Source organism: Babylonia areolata, chromosome 18 (genome assembly GCF_041734735.1).
Source record: "Babylonia areolata isolate BAREFJ2019XMU chromosome 18, ASM4173473v1, whole genome shotgun sequence".
In the NCBI taxonomy this organism is placed as follows: domain Eukaryota; kingdom Metazoa; phylum Mollusca; class Gastropoda; order Neogastropoda; family Buccinidae; genus Babylonia; species Babylonia areolata.
The window spans coordinates 31,577,107-31,599,600 of NC_134893.1; the positions used below are offsets into that span (position 1 = coordinate 31,577,107).

Consider the following 22,494-nt stretch of genomic DNA (forward strand, 5'->3'; position numbering starts at 1 on the left):
GGAGGGGGAGGGGAAGACAGAGGAGGGAGAGGGGAAGACAGAGGAGGGGGAGGGGTTGTGGAATGCAGACAGACAGGAGGGGGTGGGGATGGAGTGGAATGTAGGGACAGATAGACAGATAGAGAAGAGGGAGGGGAGTGGAGTAGAGACAGACAGAAAATGGGGGAATGGAATGGAAGGCACAGACAGAGGAGGTCATGGGAACATCAGTACGCTCCATAGGACAGGAGTGAAACATTTTTGTTTATCTGTTTGTTGTTGTTTTAAATTCAAAGAGCATTTGTTTGTTCTTTTTTTTTTTTTTTAGGGGGTTTTATTAACAATCAAAGTGCGGTATATTTCATCAAAATGATTCAGACATCACTCTCAGACAGACGTAAGTAAGGCATAATGTTTGGCCCCAAAACTGGTTCCAACAACACAAAACTGATTAGAAACATGCCTTTCATTATCAGGAAGGATGAAAAGAGTGCAGCAGTAGTTTGTTTTCGTTATATTCTCATCAAATATACCAGCAGTTGTGTTGCCACAGCCGATGTCGGCGACATCATACTTAAGATTCACCCCCTTCCCCCTCCCCAATTTTCTCTCCAGATTTGCAGAGATCTCAGGAATGGCCTCTGGAGCTTTTCTGTGACAATCACACTCAACTGACTAGGGGTGGGGTTTTTTTTTTTTTGTTTTTTGTTGTTTTTTTTAGAATGAAATGGAAAAGCGATTGTATGCTATCTACATAGCTCTCACATCCCTGGATTTGACAAACATCTCCTGTATCTTGGCAGTTTTCTGAGGAGGCAATGATAATAAATCATGGCGCCAGTAGAACAAGCAGGCAGACTTCTTCTTCTTTTTCTTCTTCTTCTTCTTCTTCGTTCGTGGGCTGCAACTCCCACTTTCACTCGAATGTACACAAGTGGGCTTTTACGTGCATGACCATTTTTACCCTGCCATGTAGGCAGCCATACTCCGTTTTCGAGGGTGTGCATGCTGGTTATGTTCTTGTTTCCATAACCCACCGAATGCTCACATGGATTACAGGATCTTTAACGTGCATATTTGATGTTCTGCTTGCGAAAACACACAAAGGGGGTTCAGGCACAAGCAGGTCTCCACATATGTTGACCTGGGAGATCAGAAAAATTTCCACCCTTTACCCACCAGGCGCCATTACAGAGATTAGAACCCAGGACCCTCAGATTGAAAGTCAAATGCTTTAACCACTCAGCTGTTGCATCCGTCAGCTGACAGACAAACTTCAAGGCCTGACTAAGCGCGTTGGGTTACGCTGCTGGTCAGGCATCTGCTTGGCAGATGTGGTGTAGCGTATATGGTTTGTCCAAGCGCAGTGACGCCTCCTTGAGCAACTGAAACTGAAACTGACAGACAAACACTGACATGAAACTTCAACAAGTTCAGTCTGCTCATACAGGCATGCATGATCATCATAAAATTCAGTCTCTTCATTTCTTCATTGTCAGGCAAATAATCACTCAGTCCCCCCCCCCCCCACCCCCCCCCCCCCCCCCCCCCCCCGGCACCCCACCCCCCCAAAAAAAAATTATGGTTTTTATGGGGTTCATTATCAACTCTAATAATAAATCACATTATAACTGCACACATATCTACTTATCAAATTTCAAATCAGTATTTTTGTTTCGTGCAAAGCAGACACATTCTGAGTGAGATATTTTTTTTAAAGAAAATCACATTAACCATGCCAATCACGTTATTGCTGGTAAACATCCCAAAATAGCACGGTCATTTCTTAAGCCTTACAAAAAAACAGAACTGACAAAAACGAAGCTGATCAAGTTATTGATGTTGTTGGTGGTAAACATCCAAAATAGCATATAATATAGATAGACAGAGAGAGAGAGAGAGAGATGTGTGTGTGTGTGCGTGTGTGTGTGTGTGTGTGTACAGATGCACCTTGCATGTGCATGTATGGATATAAACAAATAAATATGTGTGTGTATGTGTGTGTGTGCGTGTGTATGTGTGTGTGTGTGTGTGTGTGTGTGTGTGTGTGTGTGTGTGTGTGTGTGTGTGTCCAGATGCATTCAATCAGATGTGTGTGGGTGGGTGGGTGTGAAAATCATATTATTGATGTTATTGGAGGTAAACATCCAATGCAGCATCAGCATGTATACACACACACACACATATGTATATGTATATATATATATATATATATATATATATATATATATATATATGAATGAACTGCTAATAGCAATGATTTACAACTAGTTCCTGGCAGATTCAACAAACCAACTTCCCACAGGGAGAAGAAAGACAGAGACAGGCAAGTCACTGAGCCACACCCTTCTCTCTCTGCACTGCCCTGGATGCTCCTCCCTCAACCCCCACACACCTCTCCCCTCCCCCATCTCCTGCACCATCACCCCAAACTGTCCCTATGTGTGTGTGTGTGTGTGTGTGTGTGTGTGCACACGCTCGTGTGTGTATGAATGTGTGTGTGTGTGTGTGTGTGTGTGTGTGTGTGTATGAGTGTGCGTGTGATTGTGTGTGTGTGTGTGTGTGTGTGTGTGATTGTGATTGTGTGAGTGTGAGGGGGGGGGGTATGAGTGTGTGATTGTGTGTGCGTGTGTGTGTATCAGTGTGTGTATGAGTGTATGATTGTGTGTGTGTGTGTGTGTGTGTGTGTGTGTGTGTGTCTGTGTCTCTGTGTGTTTGTGTATGAGTGTGCGTGTGTGATTGTGTGTGTGTGTGTGTGTGTGTGTGTGTGTGTATGTGCGCGAAGTGTATGCTGTGGAAGCGTGTTGTGGGGTAAGTAGGAAGGTGGCAGAATGCTTAAGGTGCTTAACTGCCAATACAGAGTTTGTGAGGGTCTGGGTTCGAATCCCCGTCTCGCCATTTCTACCAAGTTTGACCGGAAAGTCTAATCATTCTGATCAGACAATAAACAAAGTCCTGTGCATACACTTAGTGCACTGTAAAAGAACCCATGGCAACACAATAAGTGTTGTTCTCCAGCAAAATTCTGCAGAAGAAATCAAGTCTAATAGGTACACAAATATATATATATATCTATATATGCATGCACTGAAAGCCTGACTAGCATGTTGGGTTATGCTGCTGGTCAGGTATCTGCCTAGCAGATGTGGTGTAGGCTGACACATCCTTGAGAAACACTGTGTGTGTGTGTGTGTGTGTGTGTGTGTGTGTGTGTGTGTGTGTGTGTGTGTGGTCTGTGCATCAAAACCTCCCACTGGTGATATATTTTTCCCTGTTGTCTTTTTCCCTTTCACCTCTGTCATCCCTGACTCATACAATATAATCACCATGATATATTTTTCCTTGTTGTCTTTTTCCCTTTCACCTCTGTCATCCCTGACTCATACAATATAGTCACCATGATATATTTTTCCTTGTCTTTTTCCCTTTCACCTGTCATCCCTGACTCATACAATATAATCACCATGATATATTTTTCCCTATTGTCTTTTTCCCTTTCACCTCTGTCATCCCTGACTCATACAATATGGTCACCATGATATATTTTTCCCTATTGTCTCTTTCCCTTTCACCTGTCATCCCTGACTGATACAATATAGTCACCATCGTGAGAATCAAGCATCATTCACACGGGGCAAAATACTGAAAAGAAAAATATCCAAATTTCCTAAACGGTCCGGTACAATAAGCCTCACCTACTATTGGCTTATCTTTTGTTTGAGGAAATTCTGTCTGTAAATAGTAACATCAACATATAGAACCGATGGACAAAGAAGATTTTTCCTTGTGCATGCATACAATGTGAACTGTTTTGGACACTTTAACTGTAATCAGTATGACTCACTGAAATGACATTCAACAATTATTGTCCACAAAGGTTGCCAGATTCCAACTAACTGCCAGTTAAACTCTCTCTCTCTCTCTCTCTCTCTCTCTATATATATATATATATATATATATATATATATGAAACATGTTTTTATCTCTACGGCTACACAGATAAACAACACAGGCCATAAACAGCATCCATTCCTCCCAAAGACAAATTTTTCACATGAAACCACCTCCGGAAACTTTGGGAAAACAAACATTACAATGCTTCAACCCAACAGAAGTTTGTACCCTTTGACATTTGTATCCAAGGTTCTCTCTCCTGCAAACCCTTTCAGGCTCTCAAGTCAATATCTCTTTTGTGTCAGCCTTCCTACAACATGATCACAATGCAAACAGACCAGACCAACTTACCCCATTAAAAAAGGGCTAAAGGCAAAGAGTCCAGAAAGGTTAGCACAGTTCAATGGGTCATTCACAAATGTATGCAACAAAAAACTTGATCTTCTTCCTTATCAACTGTGCACTGCGCAACCTGGGATGTCTTTAGTTCTTTTGTTGTTATTTGTTTGTTGGATTGTTTTTGTTGTCAGTGCTGTTTTTTTCTCATTCGTTTTTGGGTTTGTTTGTTGTTGTTTCTGTGTCTCCTTTTGGGGGTTTTTTGTTGTTCTTTTTTGAACAGCTGAATTACACGATGATCAATTCGGCGCTACCATGTCTTCTTCCTTCTTCTTTGTTCATGGACTGCAACTACCTCGTTCACTCATATGTACACGAGTGGGCTTTAACATGTATGACTGTTTTTACACCACCATATAAGCAGCCATACTCCGTTTTTCGAGGGGTGTGCATGCTGGATATGTTCTGGTTTCCCAAACCCACCGAACACAGACATGGATTACAGGATCTTCTATGCGTGTATTTGATCTTCTGCTTGCATATACACATGAAGGGTGTTCATGTATAAACTTTGAGAATCCACTTGGCTCTTCCAAGGCTGAATGATAACAATTAACTACACAATTTTTAAAAATTCAAATGATAACTGACATGTTTCTCACATATTTCATCACCTATAACCATCAGTGTCAACAATAATCGTAATCAGCATCACTGTCAGGATAAAAACCAAGTTGTAAGACACCATGTTCTAGCTGTGCAGCACGCATTTGACATGCTGAAAAAGAACAAATGATAATGAAAGTGTTGTCCCCTGGCCAAACTCTGTAGAAGAAATCCACTCTGATAGGTACACAAATATACATACATGCACTCAAGGCCTGACTAAGCACGTTGGGTTATGCTGCCGGTCAGGCATCTGCCTAGCAGATGTAGTGCAGTATATATGGATCTGTCTAACACAGTGATGCCTCCTTGAGAAACTCAGAGAAACAATGATCTAGCTGTGATCATTACAAAATATGCAACAACAAAAATCCTTCAAAATGCTCCAGCTGTGCTCATGCATCTTTGTCAGTTCAGTCGCCAAGAAGTTTACAAGTCATGACCCCTTCCTGGTCATTTGTGCTTGGTTTTAAGTCGAACACCCCTGAAAACATTGTCTGGCTGCCTACATGGCAGAGTATAAAACCAGTCATACACGTAAAGCTCACTTGTATATAGGAACGAACTTGGGAGTTGCAGCCAAAGAACACAAAATGAAGAAAAAAGGTGAAACAAGCAGTCTGATTAATCAGGATTCAATGTCAAAGGACTGTTTGGATACAGACACAAAACAGGGACAGAGGAGAATTTGGAAGTTGACAAGACAAGACAAGACAAAGATTAGAAAAAAAAGACAAAAATCTTTATTAATGAACATAAGTTTTTGTGGCTTTTTACATGCTACCCTCACCTGGGGCAAAGTAGAAAAAAAAAAGAGGAAAAATTCAAGGAATATATAAGAAAGAAAAATGAAGATTAAGCAAAGTAAAAGATATATGTAAAAAAATATATTTATATATCTTTTTTTAATGAAGTTTATACTATCCCTTAAAAAAAAAAAGGAAAGGAAAAAGTAAGTAAACATCAACACGAAGATCTGAATGTTAAAGAGTGTTGTAGAAGAGGGGGAGATTGGGGACAGTGCGGGGGTGGGTTGGAGTGAGAATGGTGAGGGGGATGGGGACAGACAGAAGGTGAGAAAGAGACGTGAGACAAAAAGGGGGGTGGGTTGGAGTGAGAATGGGGAGGGGGATGGGGACAGACAGAAGGTGAGAAAGAGACGCGAGACAAAAAGGGGGGTGGGTTGGAGTGAGAATGGGGAGGGGGATGGGGACAGACAGAAGGTGAGAAAGAGACGTGAGACAAAAAGGGGGGTGGGTTGGAGTGAGAATGGGGAGGGGGATGGGGACAGACAGAAGGTGAGAAAGAGACGTGAGACAAAAAGGGTGGAATGAAGCAAGCTGATAGTGCATCATGTAAGGGAGGCAATTCAAAAAGTCTTAGCAGGACCAGGTTTCTGAATCTCAGTCAAACAGTTACTATGAAGTGTTTGGGGGACATGTGACAAAAGGCATCTGCATGTGTGCATGCACAAAAATGTAGTGCATGAGGGATGAGGGAGTATGAGTGAGTGAGTGAGTGAGTGAGTGTGAGCTGTGTGTGTGTGTGTGTGTGTGTGTGTACAAAAAAGAACACTTTTTACCCGTTTTGTTTATTTCATACAGTACGTAAGTTATACATATCTGCTTATTCACAAGTCTGCAATTTTAACTCTTGACAGCCACTTCTGAAAACTGCCCATTTTATGGATCTCTCTTTTTCTTCTTTTTTTCTCACAGATTCACACCTTCAGTGACTATCACTGAATAATGCATACATGCATTTTGTTTCCAAACACTATGGACCATCAAACACAACAAAGATTCTCACCTTCAGTGAAAATCAATCAACAATGAGCACATACATTTTGTTTCCAAATACATGGCATTGGCTAAACAACACAACACAGATTCATACCTTCACTAAAAATCACCATACCACATGTGTACACATTTTGTTTTAACCGCTTGACTGCTTATCCATGGTGAAATAAGACTGGTGTGGCATGAAGAACAGTTATTACTTTTGTGAACTTTTCTAATGTTATTGTATTGTATTGTACTGTACTGTCATTGTATTGTATTGTACTGTACTGTCACAACAGATTTCTCTGTGTGAAATTTGGGCTGCTCTCCTCAGGGAGACCGCATCACTACATTGACAGCGCCACCCTTTTTCTTCTTTTTTTCCGCCTGCGATCTAATTTGTTTTCCTATCGAAGTGGATTTTTCTACAGAATTTTGCCAGAGACAACCCTTTTGTTGCCTTGGGTTCTTTTACGTGTGCTAAATGCATGCTGGATATAAGACCTCAGATTATCGTCTCATCTGAATGACTAGCGTCCAGACCACCACTGAAGGTCTAGCAGAGGGGGAGAAAATACTGGCGACCGTACCGTGATTTGAACCAGTGCGCTCAGATTCTCTCACTTCCTAGGCAGACCCGTTACCTCTAGGCCAACACTCCACTGATAACTGATATTGCTGAACAAATGAAGAGGATGAAAGTCCAAACACCGACTGGTGTCTGATCAACTTCTCCTGTGAGCTCAGTCTCATCTCAGCAAGGGGACAGCACTTCACTGACGAGTGTGCACATGCAGCAGCAGTCAAGGGGTTAAACACAAACACCGCTGACCACACAGCACAGCACAGGATTGTGCTCACCTTCAGTTTTCTTCTGGCGTTGAACTTCTTCAGGCAATCCACTGTTTCTTGCCTGTGCACCACAGAGGCAACACGCTCTCTTTGCTGGAAGAGAAAAGGAAAAATATATATATATACTGTCAATTTTATAAGTTCATGAGGACAAGATACTGCTGCTTGACATGTTGCTTAGCAATCAAATTTACTCTTCAACTTCAAATCAACTTTCCAACCTCATCAGTGGACTCTCTCACAGTTTGGGCTAATTCGCAAACCTGTTTAACGTTCAATTTTCAGACTATCATGTAATTCACTGTGGACTTAATACTGCTCTTATATACAGAGTTTTTTTGTTTCAGTGATGTTATAGTAAAGCATATCATTTCTGACTGTGAGTTAACAAAGATTTAGGTACATGAAAGTGTGTACCACCTGCATCTTCCCCTCTGAAAGCTTACAGTCTGGGAAATATATGGTTTCTACAGAAAATATGTCCATTGTCTCTGAAAGCTTACAGTCTGGGAAGTATATGGTTTCTACAGAAAATATGTCCATTGTCTCTGAAAGCTTACAGTCTGGGAAGTATATGGTTTCTACAGAAAGTATGTCCATTGTCTCTGAAAGCTTACAGTCTGGGAAGTATATGGTTTCTACAGAAAATATGTCCATTGTCTCTGAAAGCTTACAGTCTGGGAAGTATATGGTTTCTACAGAAACTATGTCCATTGTCTCTGAAAGTTTACAGTCTGGGAAGTATATGGTTTCTACAGAAAATATGTCCATTGTCTCTGAAAGCTTACAGTCTGGGAAGTATATGGTTTCTACAGAAAATATGTCCATTGTCTCTGAAAGCTTACAGTCTGGGAAGTATATGGTTTCTACAGAAAATATGTCCATTGTCTCTGAAAGCTTATAGTCTGGGAAGTATATGGTTTCTACAGAAAATATGTCCATTGTCTCTGAAAGCTTACAGTATGGGAAGAATATTGTTTCTACAGAAACTATGTCCATTGTCTCTGAAAGCTTACAGTCGGGGAAGTATATGGTTTCTACAGAAAATATGTCCATTGTCTCTGAAAGCTTACAGTCTGGGAAGTATATGGTTTCTACAGAAAATATGTCCATTGTCTCTGAAAGCGTACAGTCTGGGAAGTATACGGTTTCTACAGAAAATATGTCCATTGTCTCTGAAAGTTTACAGTCTGGGAAGTATATGGTTTCTACAGAAAATATGTCCATTGTCTCTGAAAGCTTACAGTCTGGGAAGTATATGGTTTCTACAGAAAATATGTCCATTGTCTCTGAAAGCTTACAGTATGGGAAGAATATTGTTTATACAGAAACTATGACTATTTTGTCTCAAAACAGTACTTCTGATCATGATGAAATTTTCACCTCCTCTGCTGAATAACAAGTGAAAAAGTCCCTGTTTTAACTCCTTTCAAAAAAACTTTTAAAAGAAAAAAAAACATATTAAGTATGGCAACACTTTCATTTTCTTAATGAATTTTGTTTTTTTGTTTTTTTAATTCTTATCCATTGCTACAGAATGACGACACAGTCTTTGATTAAGTCAAAGGACAGAGCATGTCATTTTGTGCCATATATTGTCTGAAAATCTGCTCGAAAATCTGCTCCACAGTTTTTCTTTCAGTTTTCTGTTTCAAAGAGGCGTCAAAGCATGCGGGCTGATTGATATACACTACACATCAACTCTTCAGAAAAAAGAAAATTGTGTTTGTACGCAAACTGATCAATGTGATAAATAAGCAATTCAGGCTGAATGGTGTATGGTTTATACACACTGTAACCACCAAAACTTATTTTCTGTTCACAATATAACATCAGCATAGTCATCACCCCATCTGCTCCCCAATGTAACAGTGCAATGATGAATCAGTGTAAGGGAGAGCATCACCCTACATGAAGCCTTGTGACTAGTAGCCTCCCCTCCTCAGCAATGCCAGAAGAAATGTGCAAACACAAATTTGCATTTATTCAAGACTGGCATGGCCTCTTTTATCCTGAACAAGCCACACAGAACACACAGACAATACAGAACAAACACACGGTTGCCTCGGTGGTTTTTCAACTGTTCTGTATTTTCTGTGTGTTATGTGTGGCTTGTTCAGGATTAAAGAGGCTATGCCAGTCTTGAATAAATGCAAATTTGTGTTTGCATATTTCTTCTGTCATTGCTTTTTTTGTTGTTGTTGTTGATCTTTAATAACCCACAATACTTTGCACAAGCGCCTTGTGGAATTCAGACTGCTTCTATGCACTTATGGGCATTCATCCCTGAAATGGCTCCTATGTAAATTGGCTTGGCTGAAAAGCAACATGAATTGACATAGTACAATATATTCTCTTTTATAGTCAGTCAGTCAGCTGGCTACCTGAAAACTGCCCCCCACCATCCCTCCCGCTGCATACCCCCTCACCCCCCCCAAAAGAAAATCTTAATAACAATGATGATAATAAATAGCATTTGTAAGGCACATATTTCTAACTGGTAAATCTAACCCCACACACTAGCAATCACACGCAGCCACGCCCACAAAAATGACTGACCATTTTCATTCACACACACACACACACACACACACACACACCCTTGAACAGAAAACTTACACATATCCAGGGATGTTTGAGAGCCTCGGAGGCTGTGATACGTTTGGCAGGGTTGACCGTCAGCATGCTGTTGATAAGGTGCTTAGCCTCAGGGGTCACTGTGTCCCACTCCGGCGATGGGTACTGCACGTGAAGTGCATACAACACAGTCATCATAATACTAATAATACATAATAATAATTATAATAGAACATCAAATAATTGTCTGTAATTTGCCGCCTGCTGGTCTTCAGCACGCAAAGTGCACACAACATACAGTCATAATAATAATATTACTGACAATAATACTACTAATAAGTACATTCAATGACTGTCTGAAATTTGCTGCCTGTTGCAGTGTTGTCTTCAGCATGCAAAGTTCACATAATACAGTCATAATAATAATAATAATAATAGGAGTTTGTATTATACTCCATGTTTGGTGATACATATACTTACCATGTCAAACTGATGCAAACTAGGCCTATCAGTTTGCTCTGCTTAGCCAAATTTCGTGCGGCTAACAGTGAAAAGACGAGCCTTTGCCCGGTCCACTCTTACCCAATCAAACGCCTCTAAAAGCTATAAGCGCTGAATCATTCCTTTGGCCAAGGCTCTCCATGCCATCTTGTCAGGTTTACGCTCTGTCTCGTCTTACGCTTTTTTTGACATTTAACAATTGTCTAAAATTCACTGCCTGTTGGTCTTCAGCAGGCAAGGTTCACAACATACAGTCATAATAATAATAATATTAATGATAATAATAATAACAGCAGCAACAACAACAACAACAATAATAATAATAACAACAACAACAATAATAATAATAATAATAAGTACATCCAATAATTAATTGTCTGGAATTCACTGGCTGTTTGCCTTCAGCACCCAAAGATCACACAACAGACAGTCATATTAACAAGTAATAATAAAATATAATAATCATAATAAATAATAATAATAATAATTATAATAAAACATTTAATAAATGTCCGGAATTCACTGCCTGTTGGTCTTCAGCACGCAAAGTTCACACAACATAGTCATAATACTATTCCTAATAATAACAGTACATTTGATAATTGTCTGGAATTTGCTGCCTCTCGGTCTTCACCACCAACAAACACTCTCTCAGCCTAAAAAATTGTCTGTTTTGTGAGGTGTTTTTATGTGTGTAACTTTTTTTTTCCACTGTTAATTTGAGCTGTTTTCTGCTTGGGGGTGGGATGGGGGGAGACTGGTGGCGGGGAGGAGTGTTTGGGAGGGGGGGGGGTGCAGGGCTATGCTATTCATTATATTATCTTTACTTACATAGCGCTTTCAAACCTCTTAATGTACTTTAACATATCAGTCAGACACAAAACACGCAAAAACACACACTCACATACACACACACATACATATAAATGTACGTACACACACACACACACACACACACGTCAACGCCAGTATCGGTGCAAATGCACCCCCACAAGTGCAAAAGTTACACATGCACCCTCTACAATCATGCATGCATGTACAACAGACATTTGGCAAGTTGTCTGTTTCACTGTGATTCTTCCCACCCCAGCCAGGACCAGGAGCATGTGTCCAATCCCACTTACATCATAAGCACCAGCCTTGATCTGTGCATAAAGTCTGTGCTGGTCTTCGTCCCAGAAAGGTGGGTAGCCCACCAACAGGATATACAGAATCACACCTGCAATCAATCATGTCAATCATAAATGCAATCAATCTTGTCAATCATAACTGCAATGTCAATCACACCTGCAATCAATCATGTCAATCACACCTGCAATCAATGTCAATCACACCTGCAATCAATCCTGTCAATCACACCTGCAATCAATCATGTCAATCACACCTGCAATCAATCATGTCAATCATAAATGGAATCAATTTTGTCAATAGCACCTGCAAACATGTCAATCAAACCTGCAATCAATCATGTCAATCATACCTGTGATCAGTCATGGCAATCACACTTGCAATTAAGCATGGCAATCACAACTGGAATTCCACATGAACTGCATGGAAAAGAATGAAAAAGATACAGTCTGTAAGTCTCTGTGTGTTGTAAGCATCAATGCATGTGTGTGCTTGTGTGTGTGTATGTGTGTGTGTGTGTGTGTGTGTGACTGTCTAAGCACTGTGTCTGTCTAAGCATATTCTGTGCATGTCTGCATGCACGAGTGTGTGTGTTGTGTGTGTGTGTGTACATGCACTTGTGTGCATGCATATCTATTAATGTGAATGTGAGTGTGTATGTGTGTGTGTGTGTGTGTGTGTGTGTGTGTGTGTGTCTGTGTGTGTGTATACACATACATGTGCATCCATGTCTGTCCGTGTGAGCGCACATAATTATACGAATGCGTCAACTCTCGCCTTTGAGTTCTAAGGTGCAGTTAAGAGTAAACAGGCCACTCCGCATACTGCAGAACCTCCTTGAAACTAAACCTAAAACAAGCTTGTCAGAGCAGCACAACACACTGTGCTAACACCATCATTACAAAATCAAAGGACACAACTCAAAAAATTCCCCATGCTATTAAACTACTTTTTACAGTACTCTGCTGCAGCCAAAAAAAAACAAAAAACAAACAAACAAGCAAAAGAAAACAAAACAAAACAAAACAATCCTTTGCTTGGCTGTAACCACTGCTTACATTATAGTGGAGAGTGTCTTGCCCAAGTTACATCCCCACTCTCTCGGCCAAGAGGGTTTTAGGACAGTCAGCATTGGGATGGTTCCCAAAGGGCAACTAGCCCACAAGGCTGCAGCACTAAGAGCCAGTGCAATTTTGCCTCCTAGTTTGAGAGTCATAGTCCTTCACAAAAGACTAAGCTGTAAATGATTTCCCATTGACTGGAGAAACCATTGATAATACAACTCACATAATCATCATCTATTTCTCACTCACCACATGCCCACACGTCAACAGGCTTTCCATAGGGATCTTTCCTTATCACCTCCGGAGACAGGTAACCAGGTGTGCCAGCAAATCCTGAAAGCACAACAACAACAAAAATTCAGCATGTACAAGTATAATGATAACTTTAATGTTTTGTATTATTTAGCACTGCTGTATGATATAAGGATAACAAGTACTATGTGGTACAGCTAAAAATTTACACACAGACTCAGGGCTTGACTTATCCAAACTCCTTGGTAAAATGTGCAAAATAGAAAAAGAGCATTCCAAATCTACTTTCTTTTGAAAGCTATCCCTTTCCGCAATATAAAAATTGGAGAATGTAACACAAACAAGATAAAATTATAATATAAAAAAAAAACCCAAGAAGAAGAAACTGTACACAAAACCTGTGTTGTTCGGTGGATAAATTTTCATTCATTCATTCACTTACTGTTTTCATAACACCTTTTAATCAGCCAACGTGTCAACAATTTCTCTTTCAGACAAAATATGCTTATGTCTTGTAACCATGAAAAGGTAAACAAAAAAGACAACAATAACAAAGAAAAGGGTTCACTGACATACCAAACCAGGCTTGCTGGTCTCCCTGGATCTCAATGGCCAGGCCAAAGTCGGCCAGTTTCACCGCAGCTCCTTTGGCTTTGCTGGCCAACAGCAAGTTCTCTGGCTGCAAAAACCATCACCACAATAATTAGTCCCTTAACCAGCACAGTTCTTATCTATTTTCTCTCTGCAAATGATGGGCGGTACTCCTTTTCATATATGTAATATTATCACATGATCACAGTCTATATGATCAGGCTCCATCAGATATGTGCTTGCATGCATACATGATCTTGTGAGCAAACATGTATTATGCATATGTGTGCCTGTCTGTATTTGTGTACATGTAAATGTGTGCATGCATGTGTTCGTGCATGTGTATGTGTGCAAGTTTCTATGTATGTCTGTATGCAAGCCTCTGAATTCAAAAGCCACACCAATGCCCAAATTCCCACCAGTGCAAGCTGGAGAAGAAAAAAAAAAGTTGAGAAAAAGGAAACAAGGTGATAAGGGTAACAAGTACCACTGCCCTGCCCTGCCCCCTCCCCCACCCCCCAACCCCCACCCTCTTGTCTGGCTTGCTCTGTCGATCACCTAAAGATAACAGACTTTTCCACTGTGTGCATGCATACCCTGCTGCAGGGGGAGTCTGAGATAGATAACTTAATATTGTCTGGGAAACTTGCCAGCCCTTGGGGGGAGGAGGGGGGGAGGGTGGTGCAATAGGGGGGTCAATGAACTCTCAGAGGAGCAGGGAGGGAACATCTGCAAACTGGACTGTGTGTGGCAAAGTCGGGAACACAAAATTTGCTTCTTTGCATTGCTTGATGGGTAACAGCAAAATTGTTTCATGCTCATATTGCTAACTGTGACTGTATTAAATAAATAAAAAGAATTTGTTAAAAACCCAAACAATTCTCTCTTTTTTTTGCTGTCATATCTAGTGAAATATAGTGTCATATTACTGTACAAATAAAAATAGAAATATATTCAAGATAATAAGATTCAAGCATTCAACAATCTACCACTGCTCTTTCTCTGTCGCTGGACCTGACACTTGGAACAATCTCCCTTTCACTCCACACTTAGCTCTTTCAAGTCTGGCCTTAAAACCTACCTCTTTCCCAAAACACTTCCTCCATAACCTCCCCTTTTTGTCTACAGTTTCTCTTGCCTTCCATCTATATGTATTTATAAGTTTTATAATTCCTCTTTTTGTTTCAGAGTTAAGCATGCATGTGAGAGTTTGGTGTGAAAGCGGTCTGTCAGTTTCTGCACAAGATTTAATGCTTTCTAAATGCCTTTATCATTATCAATGTGATAGTTACATTTCTATTTTCATTAACAGGCTTGGTTGTTGTTTTATTTGAAAATTCAGAAGAGAGAGAGAAAGACAGACAGAGAGAAAGAGAGTGCACAAGACACTCAACAGCTGTTGTTCCAGCTGCAACGTCATGTTGTCCATCTTCTTTCACATTAAAAGCAAGATCTAACTGTAATACAAGGTTCATAAAAAGTTAAGAACCACTTCACCGTGTTGTCCATCTTCTTTCACATCTATTGGAAGAACTATTTGTGATACAGGGTTCATAAAAAGTAAGAACCACTTCACCGTGTTGTCCATCTTCTTTCACATTAAAAGCAAGATCTAACTGTAATACAAGAATCATAAAAGGTTAAGAACCACTTCACCGTGTTGTCCATCTTCTTTCACATCTATGGGAAAAACTATTTGTGATACAGGGTTCATAAAAAGTAAGAACCACTTCACCGTGTTGTCCATCTTCTTTCACATTAAAAGCAAGATCTAACTGGAATACAAGGTTCATAAAAAGTAAGAACCACTCCACCGTGTTGTCCATCTTCTTTCACATCTATGGGAAGAACTGTTTGTGATACAGGGTTCATAAAAAGTAAGAACCACTTCATAAAAGCAGGCATATTTTCATAAAATGTTAAATAAATTTTTTTTTTTTAAATCAAGACTAACATTTTGCAGGCAGTATATGGTTGACCCTGGCCTCTCACTGAGCACACAAATGGCTGTTTCAGGCACATGTACATTAAATACAGATTGAAAAATATTTGAAAAATCAATGTTTCAGCCAAAAATTTATAATCTTTTCGTATCCTTTCAACAGGCCCCAAAGAAAAAAAAAACTGTGTAAGTTCCCAAAAGGCTCTTAACTTTTTGTAAATCCTGTATGTTGTAGCCAAAAATTCCATACAGATCTTAGACATTGTCTCCAAATACTTTCGAATCAGATTTCTTTACCAAGACAAAATAGATGTGATATAAACTGCTAGCTCATCCATAATTCCCCCCAAAAAAGACACTGATAATTAAAGTGATTTTTTAAAATCTTGTATGTAAAAGATGAAAGCTGAAAAAAGTATGACAGAAAGTCACCAAAAATAACACATCATTAAAATTAACTTACATGACAAATTATAAATAATTCTACAAATACTAAGACATAATCACACAGTATTCAATATTCTTATCTTAGTTCTTTCAATACCAAATGAAAACTTATAAAAGAAAATATTTCCTTGATCTATTAAAACATTAGCATTTTAAAGAAAACAACTTCCAATTAGAAATGGTTTCAAAGAAAAATTAATCATATCACAGACTCTACTGTGTATGTCTGCCTGTCTGTATGTTTGTCTGTATGTCCATGTGTGAGAGTGAGTGTGAGTGTGAATGTGTGTGTGTGTGTGTGTGTGTGTGTGTGTGTGTGTGTGTGTGTGTGTATCTGCCTGACTAAAAGTATATCTGCCTGTGTGGGGGTGTGGGTGTTGGTGCATAAAAGCATCTTTTGAGCAATGTGTAAGTACATGTGACTGTGCCCTGTGATGTACAATGTGTGCATATGTGCGACTACAAGCATGTTCACATTTGTGCAAGCAGATGAGCAGTGTACTACTATGTGTAATTTTATTTGCAAGGTATGAATGTTTGTTAATATTATTAATATTTGATGACTGTCTTGAAGTATGCATAACACAAATGCTAAATCATCATCATCATTATCAACTTTTCAGCTCCACAACTGCATAAATATTAACATTATTAGTGTACCCAATATATACACAATCAGAACCACCACATGAAGATAACATAGCTATTATGACTGTAAATTCCACTTCTTCCTAACATTCCCAAGAGAAGCATGCAAAACAATTGACTGATCATGGCCTTGATTTTTTTTCCAGCACTTCTATTCCAAAAGCAAATCATTTCAACTTCTTTTAATAGATTTTTAGTGATGCTTATGGGGAGAGTTCACGTCAAAAGTCTTCAATGTCAGCAGACTCACTGGGACTGTCTCTGGGGGACATGGCTACATTCTCCACTACAGCGCAAGTGTGGAGAGAGCCTCACTCATTCTGGCACCATAACCAGTTTAGGTTTCAAGGAAGTGTCAAAGATTACAGACTAATCCATATACGCTACACCACATCTGCATAATTTCTTCTTTTTTTTTTCTTTTCTTTTTTTTAAAGGCAGATGCCTGACCTACACATAAACCCAATGTGCTTGTCAGGTCTTGAGAACCTATCACTGGTTTGAGTAAAACATGAACATGAGACCAAGCCAAGACCAAGCAATTATTGTTGTCAGCAGAGCAGCTTATCAAGTGAAGCCCTTCAGACTCAATCAATGAGAACAGGTGCTGGTGACACACCACCGAAGCAACTCCACAGCAGTGCTCTGTCTCCTCTTGTGTGTGGCCTCATAGCAACCTAAAACTGGCAGCAGAACTGCAGCAGACAAGCCTGTATGTGGCTCTGCACAGGGGGTTGAGAGGATGGATGTCATGCCACTGAAATGGCACAACCCACAATAAAGCAGCAAAACAAAACAAAACAAAAAAGAATCAAGGGACGTATACGCTGACATCTTATCCATTTTTTTCCATCCTGATAACAAGATGACATATCTCACTCACCGGCGAACATTCCGCAAAAATCAATCCCATATAAAACAGCATTGCAATTCTCATCCTCCAAGTCAGGACTGTAGAGCCTTTCACTACAACACACATGCACTCAGCAAACACCACCCCTGTGGCTAAAACCAAGGACCTTCCAGAAAGTTCTCCATTCTCCTACATCACTTTTGGTGAGGAAATATACAACTGAATTCATACTTTCCATTCTGAGTAAAGAAACTTTCTTCCATATGTATTCAGAATCAGAGGACCTATATCAAGAAAATTTCCATACTGAATAACTGCCCTTGTCCATGCATTTTTTTTTTTTTTTTTTTTTTTAAGCCATCAGGACTTGGTAGTCCATCGTATATGCCAATGACATCTACGCGCTTCTCATTCAGTGTGGACTCGCAAGTGGACATGAGGATAGTATCATTTCAATACCTCTTCTTCCCATCCATCATAGAGTCCCAACAAGCACACATCAGTGGTGGATGAACAACACACTCCTCTCCTTGAAGAACCTTGGCTGAACCACATCCAGCCCTCCACTGAAGCTGGAGCAGAGTACAACCAGCTCATTGTGTACACTGACCTAGCACAGTCTCCTGCCTCATGCAAGTCAGGGATGAAGGAGGGTGGGGTGGGGAATTGGTGTGATGGGCCTAAGCCTTTTCCATCACCTCAACCCCCCCATCCCCTGGTCTATATGATAGTCAGTATTGTCCGACTATAATCATCAGAACAGCAGAGGAAGCGACTGCTGTTCTGACTCTCTGGGCTAGATTTTGATTATAGTGGAAAGTGTCTTGCCTAAGCTAGTCCCCATTCTCTCAACCAAAAGGGTTTTCAGACAGCTGGCAATGGGATGGTCCCCAAAGGCCAACTAGCCCCCCAAGTCTGCAGCACTAAGAGCCAATGCAATCTTGCGTCCTAATTTGGTAGTCATAGCACATGGCAAAAGACTGAGCTGTAAATGAATTCCCATTGCAGTGGAGAAACCAATGATCACACAGCTCTCACTCTGCTGTTGGCCCAACACAATAGAAGTCCACAGGAGAACACAGGAAAGCCAACAGGACCACAAAACAGGGGTGGGTGGGATGCTGACAGCAGAAGAACAAAACACCCACAAGACCATATCCAAAGACCCAGGTGGTCAGGAGGGGAAAATACAAGACAATCAGGGAAACAGGAAAGCATGGAACAGCTTTGTCAAATGATCAAGACACAGGGCCTCAAGTTTGCTTTGAGCACAACAAGCCTTACTGTGTAGTGTACATGAACCAGTCCACAAGCTTTGACACCTTTTATACCGAGTCAGCTGAATAGCTAAAAAATATTAAACTGTATTCTAATCAACCCACAAACACTACTTAAACAGATACAGCACAAACTCACAAAAACAAAACTCACATACACAAACACACATCATACATAGACTGTCACTATGACCAACCTAGCACTAGAGAAAAGCAGGCCTAGCGGTTCATCCCCCTTACCTTCAAGTCCCTGTGTACGATTCCATGTAGATGACAATAGTTAACGCTCTCTAATATCTGCTGCATGCAGTGACTGCAACAAAACAGAACACCACCCATGAGCCAAGCTGTACCATGCACACACAATTAACAGGCTGGGAGAGCGGATGGGCGGAGGAAGAGAGGGAAGGGGTACAGGGCTACAATGGAACAATGTAGCACCAAGGGAGGGCAGGGGTATAGGGCTACAATGGAACAATGTAGCACCAGACTTGGAAAGGACACCATCTGAAGGGGAGGGGAAAAGGAGGTCTTGAGAAGCAATGAAGAGACAGGTGCCACCAGTACTTCAACTGGCTGGAAGTACAGCTGGCTGCTTCTACATTTTGTGATCACCAAACAGTTCTGAAAAGCTGTTCTACTGGTATAGCATTTTCACTGATTGCGCGCGCGTGTGTGTGTATGTATGTGCGTGCTTGGCAGTGTGTGCCTTTTCTCAAGCTGCACTACTGTTCAGCCACTAGAGTGCATCTCCTGGACATGAAACTCAAACTTAAAGTGAACCATAAGCCATAAGGTCTATATTCAATGCTCACACAACAGACACTTTTTTTTCTTTGCAGATTAAACAAAACAACATACATATGTTTCACAACAAACAAATACCACTGTTTCTGCACAACTCAGATTTAACACTATCAAATGCTGAGCTAATCTCAAATTTTAAAATGCATACAGACTGATCTTGTATTTCAAAATTCTTTGTGACTGATCATACATTTTAAAAGTCATATTGACTTATCTACTTCAAACTGATTGATCTTACATTATCAAGTTCATAGAAGTAGAAATCACCATTTAGCGCAACATGCTGGATTATCTGATAAACGTCAAGAAATGCTGTGAGAAGAGTAGCTTTTAAAACATTAGCAACTATGCAGCCACTTGTGCACTACTCTGTGATTCATGCCCTGAGATTTTGGAGTGCGTTTATACTAAAATGGAATCATGACTGTAAAAAGTAATGCAGACCATTTTCTCTCTTTTTTTTTTTTTTTTTTTTTTTAGTTAAGTTAGCATTTCCCATGAAAGATAAACCGAGCATAATAAACAAGACAAAACATTCAAAATTTTTAAACAGTTCCCACAATAATGCTGTTGTTTTGGGGGACAGTCCCCCCCCCCCACCCCCCCTCTGCCTCCCTCATCCAAACATTCCCCACTCTCTTTTCTTCTTTCTTTCTCCCTTCCTTTTTTTTTTCCTTGTCATTAATCACGGTGCAATTATGTCAAACTCAAATTGTGAAATCCCCATTAAAAATCATTATAGAAAAAAGTAACATACACATAATTTCTGCAGTTACTGAATTAGCATAAGTGAGGAAAAAAAACTGAAGTACCAATGCAATTAATCTCAATTAGTATTTCACAAAACCCATCCTTTTTTTGTTTTTTGAGAAAGAAAGGACGTCAAGCATTTAGATTCCACACAGCATGTTAATAAAAACTTAATTTCATACAATACATACAATATACATTAATAAATACACACACAAAAATAGACTTCACTCATTAAATTTTGGCTAAGGCCTTCCAAGAACCGTAGCAAAACCCAACACGAATGATCATCAATGAGCATTATGAGATCACAGCTAAACAAGATTATATAAATCCACGGTTCCTGACTGAAACGCACACTAGTCTTGCTTCTAGGAGAGAGCGAGAAAGAGACAGCCATGCACACCAGCCAGCAACTGCACACCACGAAACCACTGTGGCTGGAAGCGAACGCGCAGACCTGACGACACAAGCGGTTAGTTCTACTACCACAGCCTCGCCCTGCAGTGGTGGAGACACACGTGTACAATTACATACACACAGAAACAGAGGCTGGTTGACATGTCACAGCACACGGTGTCACAGTCCCACACAGTGACACAAACACACACACACACACACACACACACACACACGGAGACAGGGCAAGGCATCCTGACCCACCTTCAGATCACGGTGAATAATGCAATGTGTGTGACAGTTCTGAACCCCATCTAATAGCATCTGCATGCACCGGCTGAAAAGGGGGGCAGCGTATGCATAAAACAAACAACACTTTACACCTTTTGGGGTGGTTGTTTTTTTGTTTGTTTTTCAAAGTTGTTTTTTTTTATTTTACGTTGATTTATCTTTTTCTGCTGATGCTTCTGCTTCTTCGCAATATTAGTCTCAGTGAAGGTGAACATGAAACTCAATGTTCAGTCTAATGATTTGGAACATTGTTTTTTTCTAATTTAAGAAGCAATATGCTTGATAAAATCTTGGCAGAATTAATCCAACTGAAGTGTTGTGAAATGTGCAAGAATTCATTGAAATGTATGTAAACAGTCCTCTGTAATAATCATAAAGAACAGTCTTCTAAATCAGAAAATAATAATCTAGTGTTTGAATGTTACAATGTTCATGATACTACTATGATGAGGATAGGTCTGAAGTCATGCATAAAATTAAGAGTATCGTTTTTGACCTGCAATTGCAATTGTCAATGAGTCAGTAGTTCCTGGTTTTCCCACTTCAAACTCCCTGTTCACAACAACAAAAACAACAAACAAACAAAAATAACACACAAAAAAAAACAAAAAGACAACTCACTCATAAAAGCCTTCTTTAAAAATAAAACAAGCAGAATCTTGTAAAATAAAATAAAAAATAATAATAACAATAATAATAACAATAATAATTTTTTTTTAAATAAGTCCATCAAGATATGAACTGAACACACATCAATCTTAAACTTGCACACACAAACTTAAAAATTACAATATAAACATTATGTCATAAGACAGTGTTCACCATCAAAATTGGACAAACAGAACATGTTCATGTACCATTATCATTTTTTGTTAAATTTCACGGATAATTAATATAATAGGAATCAAAATCAAAAGCTACATAATAAAAGAGAATTGTCAACCTAAGTACAGAAAATGATTTGTCACAAGTTGTATTCTGTTAACTTCTCCATTATGTGTACTCAGGAAAACAAGTCACAAATCCATCCTTGAATTACTCAGGAAGACAAGTCACAAATCCATCCTTAAATCTTTAAAAGTACATATATTGTGTTAATGGTTTCTGATTATTATTACCATTATTGAACTGTTACTGTTAAATGTTATTGCATGTTAGGTATGCATTTTTTTGTAGATTTCTACCTTTCCTGTTTTCCTCTTCACTCTGGCATCAAAATTAATCTCATTGAAACGTTTTTACATTCCTACATATGCATACACCGCTCAGTAAGGGAACTAACTTCTACAGGATTTCCGAATGTGTGCACATGTAATACTGAGAAAACAGCATATTTTCTGCCTTTTTCTGCATCAATATGGCATGGGAGCCTGCAGAGGCTGTAAACGCCCCAGGGTTGAATGGGTTAAGAATAAAAATAACACCAGTCTTTTCATGTCTAAAAATAGCACCCGTC

At 39.7% G+C, this 22,494-nt stretch overlaps 1 protein-coding gene across 4 annotated transcripts in view; it reads right to left on the minus strand.

The window, feature by feature from the left end:
- Positions 1-22,494, minus strand: part of LOC143292658 (calcium/calmodulin-dependent protein kinase type II subunit delta-like) — a 133,548-nt gene that overhangs the window by 93,275 nt on the left and 17,779 nt on the right. For 3 of the 4 annotated variants that reach the window (XM_076603158.1, XM_076603157.1, XM_076603155.1), the window contains exons 6-11: positions 19,032-19,104; positions 13,610-13,712; positions 13,031-13,114; positions 11,714-11,808; positions 10,131-10,253; positions 7,521-7,604 (exon numbers count right to left, since the gene is read on the minus strand). In XM_076603158.1, coding sequence (XP_076459273.1) covers positions 7,521-7,604; positions 10,131-10,253; positions 11,714-11,808; positions 13,031-13,114; positions 13,610-13,712; positions 19,032-19,104 — 562 coding nt within the window. Of the gene's footprint in view, positions 1-7,520; positions 7,605-10,130; positions 10,254-11,713; positions 11,809-13,030; positions 13,115-13,609; positions 13,713-19,031; positions 19,105-21,011; positions 21,085-22,494 lie in introns of all 4 variants that reach the window. The other variant, XM_076603156.1, reaches the window with a different exon arrangement.